The 20652-nt window shown below is 46.5% G+C and overlaps 1 protein-coding gene across 4 annotated transcripts in view; it reads left to right on the top strand.

Annotated features, from left to right (window-relative positions):
• The window catches only part of RGS12 (regulator of G protein signaling 12), a 162089-nt gene that overhangs the window by 34851 nt on the left and 106586 nt on the right, over window positions 1-20652 (top strand). For 3 of the 4 annotated variants that reach the window (XR_001820557.2, XM_017514339.2, XM_017514340.2), the window contains exon 3: window positions 20137-20253. Coding sequence is in view for 3 of the 4 variants with exons in the window: in XM_017514339.2 (XP_017369828.1) it covers window positions 20137-20253 (117 nt within the window). In the remaining variant the exon portion in view is untranslated. Of the gene's footprint in view, window positions 1-6237; window positions 6257-20136; window positions 20254-20652 lie in introns of those variants that run through there. The other variant, XM_037733414.1, reaches the window with a different exon arrangement.

The following is a 20652-nucleotide window of genomic DNA, read 5'->3' as shown; positions in this document are numbered from 1 at the left end:
TACCTGTTTTGGTTACTATATCCTTGTATAATTTGAAGTCAGGTAATGTAACATCTCCAGCTTTGTTCTTTTTGCTTAGAATTGCTTTGGCATTTCAGGCTCTTTTTTGGTTCCATATAAATTTTAGAACTGCATTTTCTAATTCTGTGAAAAATTATGTTAGTATTTTGGTAGGGATTACATTGAATCTGTAGATTGCTTCAGACTGTGTGGTCATTTTAATGATATTAATTATTCCAAAATATGCACCTGACAAGGATCTAATATCCAGAACATATAAGCACTCGACTTACAACAACAAAATAACCCCATTAAAAATTGGGCTTTAAAGGATATGAATAGACATTTTTCAAAAGAAGATACAAATGGTCAACAGGCATATGAGAAAATGCCCAATATCACTAATCATCAGAGAAGTATAAATTAAAACCACAATGAGATGTCATCTTGTCTTAGAAGGACTGTTATTAAAAAGTCAAACAATAATAGACGTTGTCAAGGAAACTCTTATACACTGTTGGTGAGAATGTGAATTAGTACAGCCTCCATGGAAAACAGTATGTAGAACTACCATTCGATCCAGCAGTCCTACTACTCGGTATCTACCCACAGGAAAAGAAATCATATATCAAAAAGATACCTGTACTCATGTTTATTGCAGCACTATCTATAGTAGCGAAGGTATGGAATCCACCTGAGTCCATCAGTGGATGAATGGATAGAGGAAATGTGGCGTCTGTACCCAATGGAATACTATTCAGCCATAAAAAGAATAAAATCTTGTCTTTTGCAGCAACATGGATGGAATTGGAGGCTACTGTCTTATGTGAAACAAGCCAGATATAGAAAGAACAATCCCACATATTCACATTTATAAGTGGGAGCTGAATGATGTTGACCATGGATGTAGAGAGTGGAATGGTAGACAGTGGAGTCTTAGAAAGGTGACAGGTGGAGGGGCTAGATGGTAGTGATGAGAAATTCCTTAATGGGTACAACATGTGTTATTTGGGTGATGGATACCTTCAAAGTCCAGATACACCACTTTGCAGTCTATGCATGTATAATAACAAAATTGTACTTGTACTCCATACATTGAAACAAATAATTTTTAATAATATCTAAGAAAAGTAGAGAGTGGGTCTGTTATGAGAGCCTGTTTAGCTCCCTCTCATTAGCCCCCTTGGCATGTGATGCCCTGTGCTACCTTGGGACTTTGTAGAAGTCCCCACCAGCAAGCAGGCCCTCACCAGGTGTAGTCCCTTGACCTCTAGGATGGGAATGAATAAATTTCTTTTTTTTTTCTAATTATCTAGTCTCAGATATTCAGTTATAGCAATGGCAAGTGGACTAAGACAGAATATATTATAGAAACAGTTCGGATAGAGAGATACAGGTATAGATGTAATCGTTTTGCAATTAGGTAATAGTGCAGACGGCAGCGAGATTTCTCTTATTCTAGGGTCTTATGCAAACTCAGCAGGAGCTGTATTGGGAGTATTTGTTTATAATTTTCTCCTGTAAACCTAGAACACTTTTGACCTGGCTGCCCTGGTTCCTTTTTTTTTTTGAGATGGAGTCTCACTCTGTCGCTTAGGCTGGAGTGCAGCCACACGATCTTGGCTCACTGCAGCCTCTGCCTCCCAGGTTCAAGCAGTTCTCTGCCTCAGTCTCCCAAGTAGCTGGGATTATAGGCACCCACCACCGCGCCTGGCTAATTTTTGTATTTTTAGTAGAGATGGGGTTTCACCATCTTGGTCAGGCTGATCTTGAACTCCTGACCTTGTGATCCACCTGCCTCAGCCTCCCAAAGTGCTGAGATACAGGCATGAGCCGCTGCGCCCGGCCCCTGGCTCTTCAAACTGCATGTGACTGTGTCCTGTAGGAAGCAAGGTCATGGAGTGTGTGGGCAGCTCTGTGAGCAGAATGGTCATTTGAGATCTGTCACCTGGCCTGACTTTTCCTCCCCCTTGTCTACTAACCATGTCTAGTCTGGATGGGAGGTCACGGGCTCACCTTTATCCCAAGGGGAAGTTGTCAGGCCAAGAGGTTCAGCTGTTGGATTCCAGGTTGAAGAGCTGAGGGTTCAGATGAAAGGCAGGAAGACCGAGATGCACACGGCAAGAATCAGTGCTCCCACCCTCCCTGGGAGAAACAGCCTGAGCTGTGGGCTGCGAAGAGGATAATTGGAGAGCACCAGGGGGTCGGGGGGTGGGAGAAGCCTTCACATTCCACTTTGAGTTCCATGGTGGCCTGATGGACGCTGCCCTCATGTTTGCGACCCAGGGTTGCAAGAGACCTGTTTTCCTTGGTGTGTTTAGAATTTGGAGGGGGACTGCCCCATAGAAGGTGGGAGCGGGGTCAGGGCAAAGGGGATGACTCTGAGTGGCATGAGAAGTTCCTTTGGGCTCCCAGGGGGTCACAGGGCTTGAAAGGGTGTGTTGCACACCATGGTGAATGTGCTCATGGGTCTACACCGGGACCAGCCATGGGGTGAGGGGCCTGCTGTGGAGGGTGCAGTGTGGACAGTTTTCACCTGCTCACGTACCATTATAAATTTCCACTGACTGGCCGGCTGGAACACAGACATTTATTCTCTCATAGTCCTGGAAGATGAAGTCTGAGATCAAGATGTCAGCAGTGTGTCTGAGGTCAGCTGTCAAGGGTTCCTTTCTTTTGAGGCCCCTCTTTGTGGCTGGCCGATGACCGTCTTTTCCCTGTATCTTCACATGGTCTTCCCTCTGTGCCTCTGTGTCTTAATCTTTTTCTTATAAGGACAGCAGTCATAATGGACGAAAGCCTACTTTGATGACCTCATTTCACCGTAATTACGCCTGTGAAGGCCCTGTCTCCAAATATGATCAAATTCTAAGGTATGGGGGTCAGGATCTCAACACATCTGGATTGTGGGGGAACACATTTCAGCCTGTAACAGGATCTCCTTTGGGATTGATTGAGGCCATGTCTGTTCCTAAAGGAGCCAGTGCCAAAGTCATGAATAATAGCTCAACATGTGCCCAGTGACAGATACATGAGTAGCAGTGGGAGGATGGGATCAGCACAGGACCAAGACAAGTCACACCTGAGAGGCTGGGGGCCCTCACCCTGTGATGCCAGAGCAGCAGTTACACAAAGCCCCTCATCCACTGAAACCGCAGGGAGGGGACAGTGTGGCACACTGAGAGGACCTGAACATGACGCCACTGAAGCACGAAAGAGCAGAATTGATGGACAAGTAATTTCACGGTTTACTTAGAAATGATGGAATTAAATCTGCTCAGCTGTCATTTTGGCTTAGTGTTAGAAAATCAGACTGGGTTATATAAAATAAACGTACGTTTTAAAGTAAAATTTCTTACAAACCTGAGTCCATGAATGTAAAATTTCAGTCTATTGCATTTAATTGAGGAAGGAGTAAGAGAAGCGATTATTTTGGCTTTTTAAAACAAATTTTCTATTTAAGAGAACACAGTGGTAAACTTAGATTAAACTTCTGAGTGTCAGTGATCTTACTGCGTATCAAGCTTCCTAATGATCTCTAGGATACATGTAATTGTGAAGCTTCATAGAAGCAGAGAGAAGTTACCTGCCAGTTACACTGCCTGGTTCTTTCTTGCTGCATGAGGAAAGCTGCATGAGGAAAACATGCTGTGGCCCAGATTTCACGTGGGAGGTCTCTAAGCAAATGCACGTGCTCACATCACTCACATGGAGGAAGCTGCTGACCATGAAATATCTCCATTTTATACTCTGAGAGCTGCATAGTTTATGTGACATTTTTCAGGAATCATACTCCGTAACTCCTAGGATTCCAAGTTTATTTACTGTGAGCAATCCTAGATACCCCAGATACATCCTGATGAAAGCATTCCACAGATAAGGATTCTCCCGCTAGCAAATATCATTGTGTTTGACAGGGGGTCTTTCGTTAGCAAGTTTACAAGGAGATTTCATTAGGTCACCTGTCTTTGCTGGGGTAACCCCAGGTAAAGTGAGAGAATGGTCTGCAGGCTACTCCTCCTTGCCTTCCCTCCCTTCAATCAGGGAGAGAAGATACCTATACTCGAAAGGCATTGAAAGTTGTGATCCAGGATCTTTACTGCAGCCTGCTTTGCAACAATGGCACCTAGAACAGTGCCTGGCAGTTAGAAGGCACATAGTATTTTTTTGATTGAATAAAATTGTCTATTGACAATGGAGTAAAGAAAAATGTAGTGTTTCCAAACTGTAGGATACATACACTCATTTAAAAGTAATATGAGTTTCTATGCTATAATAGCACAAATTAAAATAATAGCAGTTTAGGTATAGAGAAGGATAGTTTGAGTAAACCCTCCAGGGCTGGTGTGGAGGCTCCACCCTCATCAGGAACCCAGGGTGCCTTCTGTTGTGTCGTTGCTGCTCTCCACATGGGGCTTTTGCCCTGAATTTTGAGATAGCTCCTCTAGCTTCACTTCCCCATTTCAATCAGCAGGAAGAGGGAGGTGGAGGCACAATCTGGAAGTTACACACATCTCATTGGACAGACTCAGTCATATGGCTTTGCCTAGTGCAAAGGAGGCTGGAAAATGTAGTCCTGAGCTGGACAGCCATGTGTCTAGCTAAGATTTCTATTCTTGTGGAAGAAGGGGAGACTGGTTATTGCAGGAATGGCTAGAAGCGGATCAATACATTACTGATAGGGAAAGCTCCCCAGGGCACACTGAGTGGAAAAAGCAAGTCAAAAAAACATATATACTTAATATCCTGTTTTTGTGTAAAAAATTCCAACACTCCTCAAATAAGTCTATACATTTTAAAGTGTAAATATGTTTATATGTAAATATGTGGAAAAATAGAAAGGAAACACTCCAAATGGGTATTAGGAGTTATCTCAGAGGTAGTGAATGAAAACTGGAAAGAATTCAGGGAATTTTTATCTTGTGTTGTTTAAACTTCTTATGATGGGAATACGAACACATTTCTTTTTAAAAAAAACTTCCTTTGGAGAAAAAGTAAAAATTATTTTACTAAGAACAAAGTCAGTGAGAGATGGCCTTGGAAACAAACTGTTCACACGGCGTAGCCAATGGCAGGCTCCATGGATTGCAGGCCAGGAGAGTTTCAGATTCAGCACATAGATTTTACTGCTGCTTTTCCAGTACAATGAGAGGAAGTTTTAAAATAGATGGTGAAAAAAAATCTGGAGACTTGTAGAAGGGTCACAGCTAAGGCCCCATGATGTAAGTCTCTCTACGAAGGGCGGCTTTGGCCATCATGCTGTGCAAACGGGGATCCTGGGGCCAGCATCCCACTGCTGTCTGTCCCCAGCGGAAGGAAGGGAGGCAGGCAGTGGGCAGTGACACTCCGAGCCCACCCAGTCCTGGGAAGGAACAGCAGCTCCAGGGAGAGGAGCCTCATGGCCTGCAGCAGAGCTGGGCCCTGGGGCTTTGTGTGGCCTGCGCCAGGTGATCTCTGCAGCGCTTGCTCATGGAGTTCATCCTGACCACGGTCACCGAGTGCGCTCGAATGGTGTTGCCGTGAGGACAGCTTCAGGCCTGTGGAGGGTCTGGGAAGCAGTGGGCAGAAGCCCCTGCCATCGTGGAACAGGGCAGAGGCTCCCCAAGAAGCTGGACTCAGTAGGACAGATGGCTCAGGACCAGTGAGGTAGAGGATCCCTGAGCAAAGGGGCACAGACTGGTGTGATCCCTCACTGTTGGCTGGTGTTCTGTGGGGTTTCCAGGAAAGGGAGACTATTCAGAGCAAGGCAGCCACCACACCCCTGCAGAACCAGAAGTGTCTGAAGAGTTGGAATCCGGTGGCAGTGTATCAATCAGTTTTGCTGCCTCTTCAGTTTTATAGAAATGGCTTAATAACACAGTTGTCTGCAGCTTGTTTTTAATCACTTCATGTTATTTCAGTGATGTATCCATGAGGTTACTGGTAGTTGCAGTCTGTTCATTTTAACTCTGTATAATCCATTGCATGAATCTATTGCTACATGCACAGAGCCACTAAACAATTACTAATAACGCGCTAGTGAACATTCTTGTGCCTGTCTCCAGGTTTGCTTGCCAGGCTTTTAAACTGTTTGCCAATCTGGGAGCTGTAAAGCGGTGTCTCATGTGGCTTTGATTTGCATTCCCTTGATTATAAAGCTCTGCATTTCCTCTGTGTTGAGGTGCCTACTCACTGTTTGTCCCTCTTTCCTCTTGGGCTGTCATTTCCTCACGGATTGCAGGAATGATAGGTGCCGGCTGCGAGTCCCCGGCTGATGGTGCGCATTGCACATGTGCCTGCCCCAGGCGTGACTCCTGTTTTCGTGCTCCTCTTTTGATGACCAGATGTTCTTAACTTTAATGTAGCCAGATGTATAATCTTTTCTTTTATGGTCTACACCTTGTGTCTCATATATACATTTTTTAAGATAGAGTCTCACTCTGTCACCCAGGCTGGAGTGCAGTGGTGCAATCTCAGCTGACTGCAACCTCCACCTCCTGGGTTCAAGCGATTCTCCTGCTTCAGTCTCTCAGGTAGCTGAGACTGCAGGTGCCTGCAGTCTCATACCACCATGCCCAGCTAATTTTTATTTTTTTTTTTATTGTTTATTTTATTATTTTATTTATATTTTTTTGAGATGGAGTCTTGCTCTGTCGCCAGGCTGGAGTGCAGTGGCACAATCTCGGCTCACTGCAACCTCTACCTCCTGGGTTCAAGCAGTTCTCCTGTCTCAGCCTCCCAAGTAGCTGGGACTATAGGCACATGCCACCACGCCTAGCTAATTTTTATATTTTTAGTAGAGATGGGGTTTCGCCATGTTGGCCAGAATGGTCTTGATCTCTTGACCTTGTGATCCGCCTGCCTCGGCCTCCCAAAGTGCTGGGATTACAATTTTTATATTTTTAGTAGAGGTGGAGTTTCACCATGTTGTACCTGCCTAGTCAGTATCCCCAGCTATACTTGAGAAAATTAGTATAGCTTTATAATAAGTCTTTACGTTTGATAGGGCAGGTTTTCTTGTCCGTACTCGGGCTTTGCTCTTTTATGTAGATTCTACAACCAGTTTACAAATTCCCCAAAATGCTATTGACATTTTCATTTGATCTGTAGATCAATTTGAGAGAATTGCTGTCTTCAGGATATCTAGCCTTCCTGTCCATGAAAATAGTATCTCTCTTCTCTCTCATTTTGGCTTATTTCAGTAAAACTTTGTAATTTCCTTAATAAGCCTCTTTAATTAGATTTATTCTCTAGCTAGATTTATTTCTGGGTATCTTATAATTTTACTTGCTGTTATAAATGGCACCTTTTAAAAACTGTAAATGCTTCAACCTGAAGAAGCTGATTGAAAAAGGAATAAAAATAGAATAAATTATACATGCTAGCTCTTGTGATATACGGAAGTATAATTGACTTGTTGCTTTTTATATCCAGCTGCCTTATTAAAGTTAATAAAGTTCCCTTCATTACTGTTTGTTAATACTTGTTTTCATGAATGGGGTGTTAAATTTTAGCTATTTTTTTTGTTATTTTGCATTCATTGAGATCATGTTTCTTCCTTTTGTTGCTAACATGGGAAATTACAATGATTGATTTTCAAATGATAGACCATACTTGCATTCCTGAGATAAACCTGACTTACAATAATCTTTTTATTTTATTTTATTAAAAAATTTTTTTTAGATATATATATTTTTAATTGTACTTTAAGTTCTGGGCTACATGTGCAGATCTTGCAGGATTGTTGCATAGGTGCACACATGCCATGGTGGTTTGCTGTCTCCATCCCCCTATCACCTGCATCAGGCATTTCTCCCAGTGTTATCCCTCCCCAACTTCCCCACCACCTGCTGTCCTTCCCTTAGCTCCCCACCCCTCCATCAGACTCTGGTGTGTGACATTCCACTCCCTGTGCCCATGTGTTCTCATTGTTCAAAACCTGCCTATGAGTGAGAACATGCAGTGTTTGGTTTTCTGTTCTTGTGTCAGTTTGCTGAGAATAATGGTTTCCAGATTCATCCATGTCCCTACAAAGGACACGAACTCATCCTTTTTTTTATGACTGCATAGTATTCCATGGTGTATATGTGCCACATTTTCTTTCTAGATGTCTAGTCTATCATTGATGGGGATTTGGGTTGGTTCCAGGTCTTTGCTATTATAAACAGTGCCACAGTAAACATACATGTGCATGCATCTTTATAATAGAACAATTTATAAATAATCCTTTGGGTATATACCCAGTAATGGGATTACTGGGTCAAATGGAATTTCTATTTCTAGATCCTTGAGGAATCGCCACACTGTCTTCCACAATGGTTGAACTAATTTACACTCCCACCAACAGTGTAAAAGCATTCCTGTTTCCTCGCTTCTCATGAGGCCATTTATTGCTATAAATTTCCTTCTAGACCCTGTTTTAAATGTGTCCCAGAGATTCTGGTGCGTTGCGTGTTCATTCTCATTGGTTTCAAAGAAGATCGTTATTTCTGCCTTCATTTCATTGTTTATCCAGTCGCCATTCAGGAGCAAGTTGTTCAGTTTCCATGTAGTTGTGTGGTTTTGGGTGAGTTTCTTATTCCTGAGTTCTAATTTGATTGCACTGTGGTCTAAGAGACTGTTTGTTATGATTTCCATTCTTTTGCGTTTGCTGAGGAGTGCTTTACTTACAATTATGTGGTCAATTTTAGAGTAGGTGTAATGTGCTGAGAAGAATGTATATTCTGTGGATTTGGGGTGGAGAGTTCTGTAAATGTCTTTTAGGTCCACTTGGTCCACATCTGCATTCAAGTCCTGGATGTCCATGTTGATTTTCTGTCTTGTTGATCTGTCTAATATTGACAGTGGAGTCTTAAAATCTCCCACTATTATTGTGGGGGGGTCTAAGTCTCTCTGTACATCATTAAGAACTTTCTTTATGTATCTGGGTGCTCTTGTATTGGGTGCATATATATTTAGGATCGTTAGCTCTTCTTGTTGCATTGATCCTTTTATCATTATGTATTGTTCTTCATCTCTTTTGATCTTTGTTGGTTTATAGTCCATTTTATCAGAGACTAGGATTGCAACCCCTGTTTTTTGTTTGTTTGTTTTGCTCTCCATTTGCTTGGTACATCCTCCTCCTTCCCTTTATTTTGAGTCTATGTGTGTCTTTGCTCGTGAGATGTGTCTCCTGAATATAGCACACCGATGGGTCTTGAATTTTTATCCAGTTTACCAGTCTGTGTCTTTTGATTGGGGCATTTAGGCTGTTTACATTTAATGTTATTATTGTTATGTGTGAATTTGATCCTGACATTTTGTTACTTGCTGGTTGCTTTGCCTGTTAGTTGATGCAGTTTCTTCATTGCATCGTTGGTCTTTACCATTTGGTACGTTTTTTCAGGGGCTGGTACTGGTTCTTCCTTTCCATGTTTAGTGTTTCCCTCAGAAGCTCTTGTAAGGCAGGTCTGGTGGTGACGAAATCTCTCAGCAATTGCTTGTCCAGAAAGGATTTTATTTCTCCTTCACTTATGAAGCTTAGTTTGGCTGGATATGAAATTCTGGGTTGAAAGTTCTTTTCTTTAAGGATGTTGAATATTGGCCTCCACTTTATTCTGGCTTGTAGGGTTTCTGCTGAGAGATCCACTGTGAGTCTGATGAGCTTCCCTTTGTGGGTGATCCAGCCTTTCTCTCTGGCTACTCTTAGATTTTTTCCTTCATTTCAACCCTGGTGAATCTGATTATTGAGTTAGTATTTCATCTAACCTTTTAAAAAGGTTTTTAGTTACTTTGCATTGGGTTAGAACATGTTTCTTTTTCTTTCTTTTTTTTTTTTTTGAGATGGAGTTTCGCTCTTGTTTATGCAGGCTGGAGTGCAACGGGACGATCTCGGCTCACCGCAACCTCCACCTCCTGGGTTCAGGCAATCCTCCTGCCTCAGCCTCCTGAGTCGCTGGGATTACAGGCACGCGCCACCATGCCCAGCTGATTTTTTGTATTTTTAGTAGAGACGGGGTTTCACCATGTTGACCAGGATGGTCTCCATCTCTTGACCTCGTGATCCACCTGCCTTGGTCTCCCAAAGTGCTGGGATTACAGGCGTGAGCCACTGCGCCTGGCCCTAGAATATGTTTCTTTGGCTCAGAGAAGTTTGTTATTACCCACCTTCTGAAGCTTGCTTCTGTCAGTTCATCAGATTCATTCTCCATCCTCTTTTGTTCCCTTGTTGGTGAGGAGTTGTGATTCCTTGGAGGAGCAGAGGTGTTCTGATCTTGATGATTTCATCCTTTTTGTGCTGGTTTCTTCCCATCTTTGTGGATTTATCTACTTTTGATCTTTGAAGTTGGTGAGTTCGGATGGGGTCTCTGAGTGGATGTCCTTTCTGTTTCTGTTGAAGCTATTTCTTTTTGTTTTTTTTAGTCTTCCTTCTAACAGTCAGGCCCCTCTGTTGTAGGACTGCTAGAGGTCCACTCCAGACCTTGCTTGCCTGAGAATCACCCATGGGGTTTGCAGAACAGGAAGGATTGCTGCCTGATCTTCCCTCTGGCAGCTTTGTCCCAGAAGGGTACCTGCAAGCTATCAGCCAGAGCTCTCCTGTATGAGGCATCTTTTTAGTTATACAGGGGTCAGGGAACCACTTGAGGGGGCAGTCTGTCCCTTGTCTGCCTGCAGAGGCACTGCTGGGCTGTCACAGACTCAGTCCAGCTGCTGTGTAAGCTTCCTCTGGCTTTTGTTTACACAGGTAGGTTTAGACCTGCCTCAGTAATGGCAGACAGCCTTTCCCCCACCGAGCTTGAATGTCCCGGGTTGAGCTCGAACTGATGTGCTGGCTGTGAAACTCTCAAGTGAGAGGGCTTCAGTTTGCTGGTCTTTGTGGGGGTAGGACCCGCCCAGCCATATCACCTGTCTCCCTGCTTTCAGCTCCCTTTCTTTCTGGGGAATGGGTAGCTCCATCCTGCAGGCGCTTTCAGTGCTAGTCAAAATGTCTGCCCAGATCTGTGCCGACAACCCGCGGCGCTGGTGGGAGCTGCTGCTCAGATCTGTGCGGGTAACTTGTGGCACTTTGCAGCCCGGTGGGGATCTCCTGGTCTGTGGGTTGCCAGGGCGGTGGGAGAAGTGCAGTATCTGAACCGGAGTGCCTGGAGTGGGGAAGTCCCTGATCCTCTAATCAGTTGCACTTCCCGGATGGGGCAGTGCCCTGCCCTGCCTCAGTTTGCCCTCTTGGGCTACACCCACTATCCAATGAGTCCCATTGAAATGAACCTGGTACCTCAGTTGGAAATGTGGAGATCACTTGCCTTCTGTGTGTCTCTCGCTGGGAACTGTGCTCGGAGCCCTTCCTGTTTGGCCATCTTGGTGGAATCCCTGCGAGGATTTACGGTAATCTTTTTATATAGTGATGTATTTGGTTTGCTAATTTTTTGTATAATTTTAAAATCTGTGTTTGAGTGAGACTCTCGTACTTTCCCTTCATGTTATCTTTGTCGAGTTTTGGTATCAAGATTACAGTAGTCTCAGAAAACATAAAAAATTAGTGGTAGAACTTTTCTATCCCTCTCTCTTCTCTTCTCCCTCCCATTCTTCTCCTTTCCCTCGTATATTGAATCTTATATTTTATTTTTATCCTCCCTCCAGAGGATTTTAATAATTTTTTATTTGAAAAATTTAAAATTAGGGGTAAAGTGTGTTTTGTCCATTATTAAAGTGAAACCGGCTTTTTCTGAGGCAATACTTCGTCTTTTTATTTAAGCTTTTCCATTTCTGTTTTCGAATTGTTACTATAAGTGGCAGATTCTTCTGACAGCTCAAGAAGATCAGACTAAATTGGCAGATGTGGGTCACTGGTGTGCTGGGGTGACTGGCACATTGAATCTTGGCTCTGTGATACTGCTGCATTCTTCCTGTAAATCTGCGTTTTCTAGATCCTCCTCTCTGCTTTCTTACCTTACTCTTTGTTTTGTTTTAATTTCAAGCCTGTTTGGTTCATTTCCTTAGTGCACACCCACCTCCTTTACTGCTGAAGAAACTATGTGCTTTGTCTCTGTCTTTAAAGGCTCTAGTCCCAGCCAGTTGCTTGGCACATCGTAGGCCCCAAGATATTTTGGAATAATTTAAATTAATATCTTTATGTGAATTTCTTTTCCTGTATAACATTCATCTTTTTCTTTCTTGACTAGGACACCCAGTCTTTGTGCACATGTTTCTCCTTCCTTTCACAAAAGGTGATTTGCTATGATCAGGAACCTTTCTTTGGCTCCTCACACGTTACTCCATAACCGTTGCTGTAAGTCTGTCCAGTTTTAGGTTTGAAATGGAAGTTTGTTGATTCTAAAATACTTTTGCTTAGAATTCTTCCTCCTACGTAGAGTTTTGTTGTAGCAGATTTAACCAGGTGTTCCAGTTACTCAGCTACTGACCCTCAGCCTTAAGCCCACCCTCTATAACACCAACAGGGTCTCTGCACCACCTTCCTGCTCCACAGCTGCATCCCTGTCAGGCTCTGTCCCCAGCGGTGCTACCCGGAGCTGGTGGGGCAGGAGTGTCACCATAGCAACATTTCAACCCCATGGTGGTCAGTTCCTTCCCTGCTCAGTTTGCAGTTTGCCCAGCTCACTGGGCCAACCTCCCGGCCCCTCAGAAACAATAGATGGGCTGGGTGCTGGCTTACACCTGTAATCCCAGCACTTTGGGAGGCCAAGGTGGGCGGATCATTTCAGGTCAGGAGTTTGAGACCAGCCTGGCCAGCATAGTGAAACCCTCTCTCTACTAAATATACCAAAAAATTAGCTGGGCGTGGTGGTGTGCGCCTGTAGTCCCAGCTACTTGGGAGGCTGAGGCAGGAGAATTGCTTGAACCTGGGAGGTGGAGGTTGCAGTGAGGCCAGTGAGCCCACTGCACTCTAGCCTGGATGACAACAAACAAAACAAACCGACCCACCCACCTGAGGGCTGGAGCCCCACACTCCCTCAGTGGTCTGGGCCTCAGCTCCACCAGCTCTTTTACTCTGAGTTGCCGAGTTGGAATAATTCCCTCTGTTTCCCCATGTTTTCCCAGCCCTGGGGTGGCAGCGGCTTCCTGAGGTTGCTACTCCATGGCATCTTAGACTCCCTCTGCCCTTTCATCCCTCAGTGCCAAGCTACCCCTTCTCTACACAGGACTCTCTGTTAGAACCATGGGTGGTTTCTGTGTCCTGAGTGGACTCTGAAGAATACAGCAGGAGATGGGAATATGTGAGCTAGAAATCTCACTCCTCATAATGCTCTGTATTGCCTCTTTTTGGAACTACCTTCAGATGATCTGGTCTCTCTTTCCAGCTCGGTACTCTCTTGCATAGTCTATTTGTTCAGTAAATATTTATTGAGTACTTATTATGCACCAAGTCCTGTGGGAGGGCTGGGGGTGTGGTGGTGACCAGGACACAGTACTTGCCTCACTAGTGTTCATTTAGACTGAATTGGTTAGGAATTTTTAGTTCTAGCAGTGTGGGTAATGAAAGAAAAAAATACATATATTGCGTTGCATCAAAATTTTGAAATTCTATGCATTACAAAACACAACCAGCAGAATGAAGGCAAGCCACAGAATGGGAGAAAATATTTGCAAGCCATCTATCTGATATGAGTTAATATGCAGAGTACGTAGAGAACTCCTGTAACTCAGCAACAAAAACAAACAACCCAGTGACAAAATGGGCAGAAGTCCAGTGTGAGTTCTGTGAAGTAGAAAAAAAATGAAGAAAAAGAAAAATTAAAAAAATGAGTAAAGGATTTGAACAGACGTTTCTCTAAAGAAGATACACAGATGGCCAATAAGCACAGGAAAAGCTGCCCAGCATCATTAACGATTTGGCCAGTGCCCGTGAAAAGCGCAGGGAGTGCCGCCTCACACTCCTTGGGATGGCCGCTGTAAAGCAACAGCCACCACCTCAACAAAAGGGAAAGTAACCAGTGCTGGCCGAGACGCAGAGGAACCATAAGCCTTGTGCACTGGTGGGTGGCAATGTCAAGTGGTACAGCGCTGGGGAAACGGTGTGGTGGTTCCTCAAAAAACGAACAGTGGAATTACCATATGACCCAGCAATCCTGGTTCTAGGTATATACCCAGATAATTGAAATCAAGGTCTTGAGAAGATGATCTTTATACACGTTCTTAGCAGCATTATTTGCACTAGCTGAAAGGGAGAAGCCACCCAGATATCCATCATCAAGTGATAGACAAACAGTGTGGTCCATCCATGCTGCAGAATATTATTCAGCCTTGAAGAGGAAGGATACTGTGACCCTTAAGAACACCATGCTCAGTGAAATCAGCCAGTCACAGAAGGACAGACACCATCCAATTCCACCTACATGGGATTCCTAGAGCAGTCAAATTCATAGAGACAGAAAGCGGAAGGCGGGGCCTGGGGAGGGGAATGGAGAGTGCTTAGTAAATGCCGGCAGAGCTTTGGTCTGGGAAGATGAAGAGTTCTGGAGGATGGTGGTGATGCTTGCATAACGATATGAGTGCACCTAGTGCTGCTGAGTCAGCCAGCATGGTAAATTTTATGTTATCTGGATGTTCAAATCAGATCGAATAAGTATTTGGAAAGTCCAATAAAAAACGGCAGTGCAGTAGTAGAGCAAGAGCTGGGTTTTGTCCCAACCACGAGCTGTGTGACCTTGAGTGGACTTCTTCCCTGACTTCCGGCTCTCATCTGTGGATTGAGGTGTTGGAATGGCTCTTGTGCCAAAATGATTCTTCGCCCTGAACTGATAGTCGCATGGGATGAGTCTTTTTTTTTTTTTTTTTTTTGAGATGGAGATTTGCTCTTGTGGCCCAGGCTGGAGTGCAATGGTGCGATCTTGGTTTACCACAACCTCTGCCTCCCGGGTTCAAGCAATTCTCCTGCCTCAGCCCCCCGAGTAGCTGGGATTACAGGGATGTATCACCAGGCCCAGCTAATTTTGTATTTTTATTAGAGACAGTGTTTCTCGATGTTGGTCAGGCTGGTCTCGAACTCCTGACCTCAGGTGATTCGCCCGCCTTGACCCCTCAAAGTGCTGGGATTACAGGCGTGAGCCACAGAGCCCAGTGATTCATTGTTGGTACCGAGAGTGGCCGAGAAATTTGGTACCTGGGTAGGGGGTGAGGTTCTACCTCTCCTTTCCCCTCCCCCCATTTCTAGTGGTTTTACTTTGGAGGGAACCCAGTGCTTCTCTGGTCCTGTCTGTGATAGTAATGCCAGTTGACTGGCTGTCCCTTGGGGCCCTGTAGCCAGGCAGGTTGATTGGCCTGAGGCCCGTGGTTCTCCCTGAAGCCAGCTAGCTCACGCTGGCTCACTGCATCCTGGATGCCTGGGAGCTGGGCTGGCCGGGCTCTGTGGGCCCTCTCCGCTCAGTGCCCTTGAGTGGTGGGTGCGGTGGCCAAAGGCCGGGCGGTGTAGATGGTGCCCTGGGGCCCCGCGTGTCTTCTCAGATAGTCATGAGGAGTCCTTCTCAACCTCAAAGCTGGAGTTTGAAACAGTGGCCCTTGAGACCGCTTTTATTGTCTTCCCTCTTTAGTACTCTTTTGGGAAGAGTTGAGATTATGTCACACCAGCAGGGGGTGCTCAATCAGTGGAGATTTTCTGAGTTTATTAAATAAAAAACTCTGGCAGTTTGAGAAACACGAGTAGATGCTGGTCTCTCCCTGCTATGGAGGTGTCACGTTTGTTGCTGGCCTCCTTCCCGTGAGTGGGATTAGTTCTTTGCAGGAATGGTTTTCTGTCTGCTCGTTAGGCTCTTCCTTTCTCCTTTGCCTCTCCAAAGCACACAGCACATCTGCGTGTGACCACGCGCTGGACTTCCTGTCTTTTGCCTGTGCCGGGAGCAAGTTTCAAGGCTGACTGTGGAAGAGCTGCCAACCCGGGGTGTGGTCAGGGCTGCGGGGTGCCATGGCTTACGCCTGCAATCCCAGCACTTTGGGATGCCAAGGATAGCGAATTGCTTGAGTAGAGGAGTTTGAGATCAACCTGGGCAACACAGCAAGACCCAGTCTCTACAAAAAATACAAAAATTAGCCATGCCTGTGGTCCCAGCTACTCAGGAGGCTGAGATGGCGGATCACTTGAGTCTGGGAGGTTTCGGCTGCACTGAGCCGTGATCATACCACTCCCTCCAGCCTAGGTGACAGAGTGAGATCTTGTCTCTCTTTCATTTTAAATTTTGTTATCTCAGGATCTTTACAACACTTCAACTGCAAATTGATCTCTTACACACACACACACACACACACACAATTAAACTTTCTTGTCACTGTCCACCTAAATAACAGAGATGCTCTCTGAAAGAAGGGATATTTGTCTGGGGGTGGGGCACTGCAGTGGGCAGACACTTGCCACGTCTACAATCCATAGCCGCAGAGGCCAAGGAAGACAAAGGTTTTTAAAGGAAAAATGAGGATCACATGATTGTTCTGAGATAATTATCCTTGCTACAAGGATCAGCACCCAGGCTGATGCCAGGCTGAAGGTCGTGGGCAGTTGCTGGGCAGATGTCCTCACAGTGTGCTTTGAGTAGGCTTCGAGGGCCTGTGTGCAGGGCTGTGGTTTGTGCAGTCTTTGTGCTGGATCTTTATTACCAAGCATGCTAATGTTCGAACCCCTGCTTCATGGCCTTCCCCAGCCCTGTTTGTTAGGGTTTTTAACACAAGTGGCTCATTTTGATTCTGACCACCTTAATCTCACAAAGCCATGGGTTCATTACCCACCCCTCCCAGGAGCAGAACATAAAGAATAGCAAATCTGTATGTCAAATGAGAACAAGGTCGTTCATGGCTTTAGCAGTACACTGAACATTTCCCGTCATTGCTGTTGCAGTAACACATGTCTGTACGCTGCGCAGGCTCCCCGGGCTCCCATTGTTGGGCAGCCAGGCCCCCGTGCTGTGGCCTCTGCGTCGTGTGTCTCATGAGCACTGCTGAGCACCTTCTCGGGCCTCCCCTCAGCCGTGGCCGCGCATCTGCCAGGAGCCGGGTGCTGTGCTGGGCAGCAGGTTTTCAGGCAGCACCAGGCAAAGCAGAGGGCTTGGCCGCTATCCATGGCAGTTCCCTGGGGAAGATGCCTTGTAGCTGACAACCGTGTCATTGGTGGGAAGGAAAAGACCCAAAGGCCGAGAGAGAGGATGCTGGGGAGTCTAAGTTAGATGGGGGCTTGGAGGTCTCTTATAAGGGGGTTATTTGGGTTGGGGGTCAGGGGAGGGAAGAACATGCAGAAAGGCCATGAGGCAGCACCCAGGAGAGGCCCTGCCAGCAGCACAGAGCCACGAGGAGCCTCTGTGGGCACCAAGCCTGGCTGGCACAGGGCAGGCAGGGAACAGGACCACCAGTGGGGAGGCCAGATGTGCACCAGGCCAGGTCGTGGGTCTGCGAGGGAATTGCTGGACTCTAGGTACATTTTACAGCTTGGGTCAGCTGTGGGCACATTTTTTGAAAAAGAAATTTCTTAGTCAAGTTTTTCTCAAGAATCTGTCAGATTCATTAACTTGCTAGCAAGGAACCCAAAAGATGACCAGACAAGTGCAGGCTTCAGAGAGGACGTGACCGGAGGGATGAGAGGAGGATGTGGACCCAGAGCGTGGACATGGCCGCTGGCCTAAGCAGGAGGGTACGGGGGTGGCAGTTTATCTGTCAACATAGAAGAGCGCTCTGTGGCAGGACGCCCAGGGTGCCTGCCATCCAGAGCAGAGACACCAGCAGGCCATATCCTTGTCTGAATGGGAGCACAGGCTCCCTCCAAGGGTGTCCTACAGGCTGATTTACAGAAGGCAGGAGCCGGTGTCTCTGAGCCTTGGGAGGCAGGCAGGTGCAGGCCACTGCAGTGCCCTCTACACCCTCGGCGGTGCGGTGTGCCTGGGGCCTGCTCCTTAGTTTGGGAACAGGCAGTTGCGACACTAGTGTCTTGGAGTGAACTGTCGACCGTGGTGCCTCAGCTTGATGTGTGCCTGACACCTGTGCTGTCCAGTCCGTCTGGCACTAGGCCTCCGCTTGCTGGCTGCCCTCTGCGGGCATTGTCGCTTTCAGGATGACAGCCTTAGAGCCTCCTCTGGGCCTGGCAGGGGCCCAGCTATGGCATCCCTCCCTGAGCATCCTCGAGTGTGCCTGGCAGCCACAGCTCCCGGATGTGGGACCTCTCGCCTGCCAAGAGGACAGTGACACCCCTCTGCCCATCCTTAGGCCCAGCTCCCACGTCAGCCTGTTGGGGCAGGGTCTCTGGATTCCTCAGTGGGCTGTGCCTCTAGGGTCTTGTCCTGGGCTGCCACGCCTGCGCCATCCTTTCTGCCCATAGCGTCTGCTGTGGGTGAGGTTTGGGAGCCCATCCTGAGTCCAGTGGGCACCTTGCCTGTGCTCCCGGGGACTTGATGTCACCCTATTCCCCTCCCCCTCGGGCTAGGGGAGCCCCAGCATGCGGCGGACACGTGCCTGGCAGGAGTTGAGTGAGTGGACCCAGGAAGCGAGAGGAATGTGAAATTATGTGAACAGCTTCTTGTTTGGGTTCTTGTTATTGGGATGCGAAGATTTGACTAGCAAACATGGGATGTCTTAGCGCCGTCCTGAAGGACCCATTTCTGTTTGTGATACAGGCTGTGTATCCCTAACCTGAGCTGCTTGGACCGGAAGCGTTTTGGAAGAATATTTGCATTATACTTACTGGCTGAGCAACCCTAATTCAGGAATCCAAAAACCCCAACTCTCCAATGAACATTGCCTTTGAGCATCATGTCAGCCCTCAAAAAGTTTTAGATGTTGGAGCATTTCAAATTTTGGATTTTTCAATTAGGGCCGCCCCGCCTGTGGCACCATTCTGAGACAGGAAGCTCCGGCAGCCTCCATCTTTGTCTTTTGTGGGCCTCCCATTCACTTCCTCCTGAGCCCTGCTGTCTCCTCTCCCTTTCTCCTCTTTGAGAGCAAACATGCGATGTCTTTACTGTTCCTAAGAGGGGGGGGGGGGGGGGGGGGGGGGGGGGGGGGGGGGGGGGAGATGGGGGTGTGGGTGGAGGGGAGGGTGGAGAAGTGGGGGTGTGGGTGGAGGAGAAGGTGGAGGATGGAGGTGTTGGCAGACGGTAGGGGCCTGCAGAGGCCTGAGGGTGTGGTGTGGTGTGGTGTGTGGCTGGGCCATGACAGTGGGTGGAGAAGGAAGGACTTTCCAGTTGAGGAGGAGAGGCCCAGTGCATGGAGACCCAGGTGGGAATGGGTCTAAGGACATGAGGGGGTGTGTGGGGTGTGTCAGTGTGGTGGGCAGGGAAAGAGGGGAGGGAGTCGTGGAGGGGAGACCTGCTCCACCTGGCTTCCAGGAAGGTGCAGGCATGCTGCCGTTTTCCTCAGGGTCTTGCAAGGAATTACTGCAAGGTTTTCTACAAGACTCTTATGCAGGTGGAGAGGCAGAAGCAGCTGCAGAGCCTGTAAATCTTAACATAAACAGGTTCCCTTCCTTCGAGCCTGAAATTGGTCACTTAGGATTCCAAGTCCTCAGGAAAGCAGAGCTCCCAGCTGTGATGTGTTTTGTTTTTAAGAGGTGGTGACTGATTTGCTGGAGCCAGCTTCTCATTTGGGGAAGTGTCTAGCATAATGATAGGCACAAAATCGATGTTTGTTGAATTGAATTAATTCTGGTCACTTCCTGGAGGAAGACAGACAGGGTGTTTTAATAGCTGGTTGTTTCCTGCCCCAGAGTTGGTTGGGTCTTCAGATAGCAGCTGGATGTTTAGGGATTCTTTCATTTCCTAAAGTGCATATAAAATCATGAAAAAGCACGACTTTGCTGAACACCTGCCCTCCTGTTGATCGTCATTGCTCCTAATGTCCTGTATCCACTGTTCAAGACATCCCTGCACGCCATTTCATTTGATGTGGGTAACAGCGTTGCGGATGGGCTGCCGTCACCCTGTTCTGTGATGCCAGAGGTGGAGGCTTGGCGGGAGGCACACAGCTGGCAGAGCAAATACTTGATGATCATGGGATGCTCTTTTTTTTCAATTTTGCATTTTTTTCTTGTATAAAATATACCTAACATAAGATTTACCCTGGGATGATTTTAAGTCTTGTGTTTTAAGTCTTCGTTCCACAGTATTCCTTGCTTTTCTGCTATTCCATGCATTGGACAAAACTAAACACCTCTATCCAAAAGAGTAACCTGATACTGTTTTTCTTTGTGTTTAGGGCTCAAAATTTGGGCGGGGCATTGGACTCACTCAGCCTTCCCCACGCACACCTGCCCGGAGATCATTTGGGAGATCCAAGAGATTCAGTATCACTCGCTCCCTTGATGACCTTGAGGTAATTTCATTTTCATTTCTCTTGTTTCCTCCTTCAGGTTTTAAAAAATGCAGGTGCACCTTGCAGATACATCTGGCTCTTCCTCGAGTCCCTGTGGCCTCCTCCCCTCCCTGCTCTGTAGTGGTAACCCCTGTTTTCCAGGGGCAGCATCCCCATGCACATTTGGGGACCTTTCTACCCTGCAATGTATCTGAGCTGTCACAGGGCTCTCTAGGGTGCTCCTCTGTGTGCCAGACTCCAGTGAACACTTCTAGAAATGAGCTGGTTTAATCCCCACAAAAACTCTCTGAGGTAGAGCCTGTCATTGACCCCCTTAAAGATGGGATGCTGATCCACAGACACAGGTAGGTATCATTTTATGTGGCTCTTCTATCTTTTTGAAATCTTTTTTTTTTTTTT

The sequence above is a fragment of the Cebus imitator genome, unplaced genomic scaffold (genome assembly GCF_001604975.1).
Source record: "Cebus imitator isolate Cc_AM_T3 unplaced genomic scaffold, Cebus_imitator-1.0 Scaffold522, whole genome shotgun sequence".
NCBI lineage: Eukaryota > Metazoa > Chordata > Mammalia > Primates > Cebidae > Cebus > Cebus imitator.
This window is presented reverse-complemented; position numbering and strand designations above follow the sequence as displayed.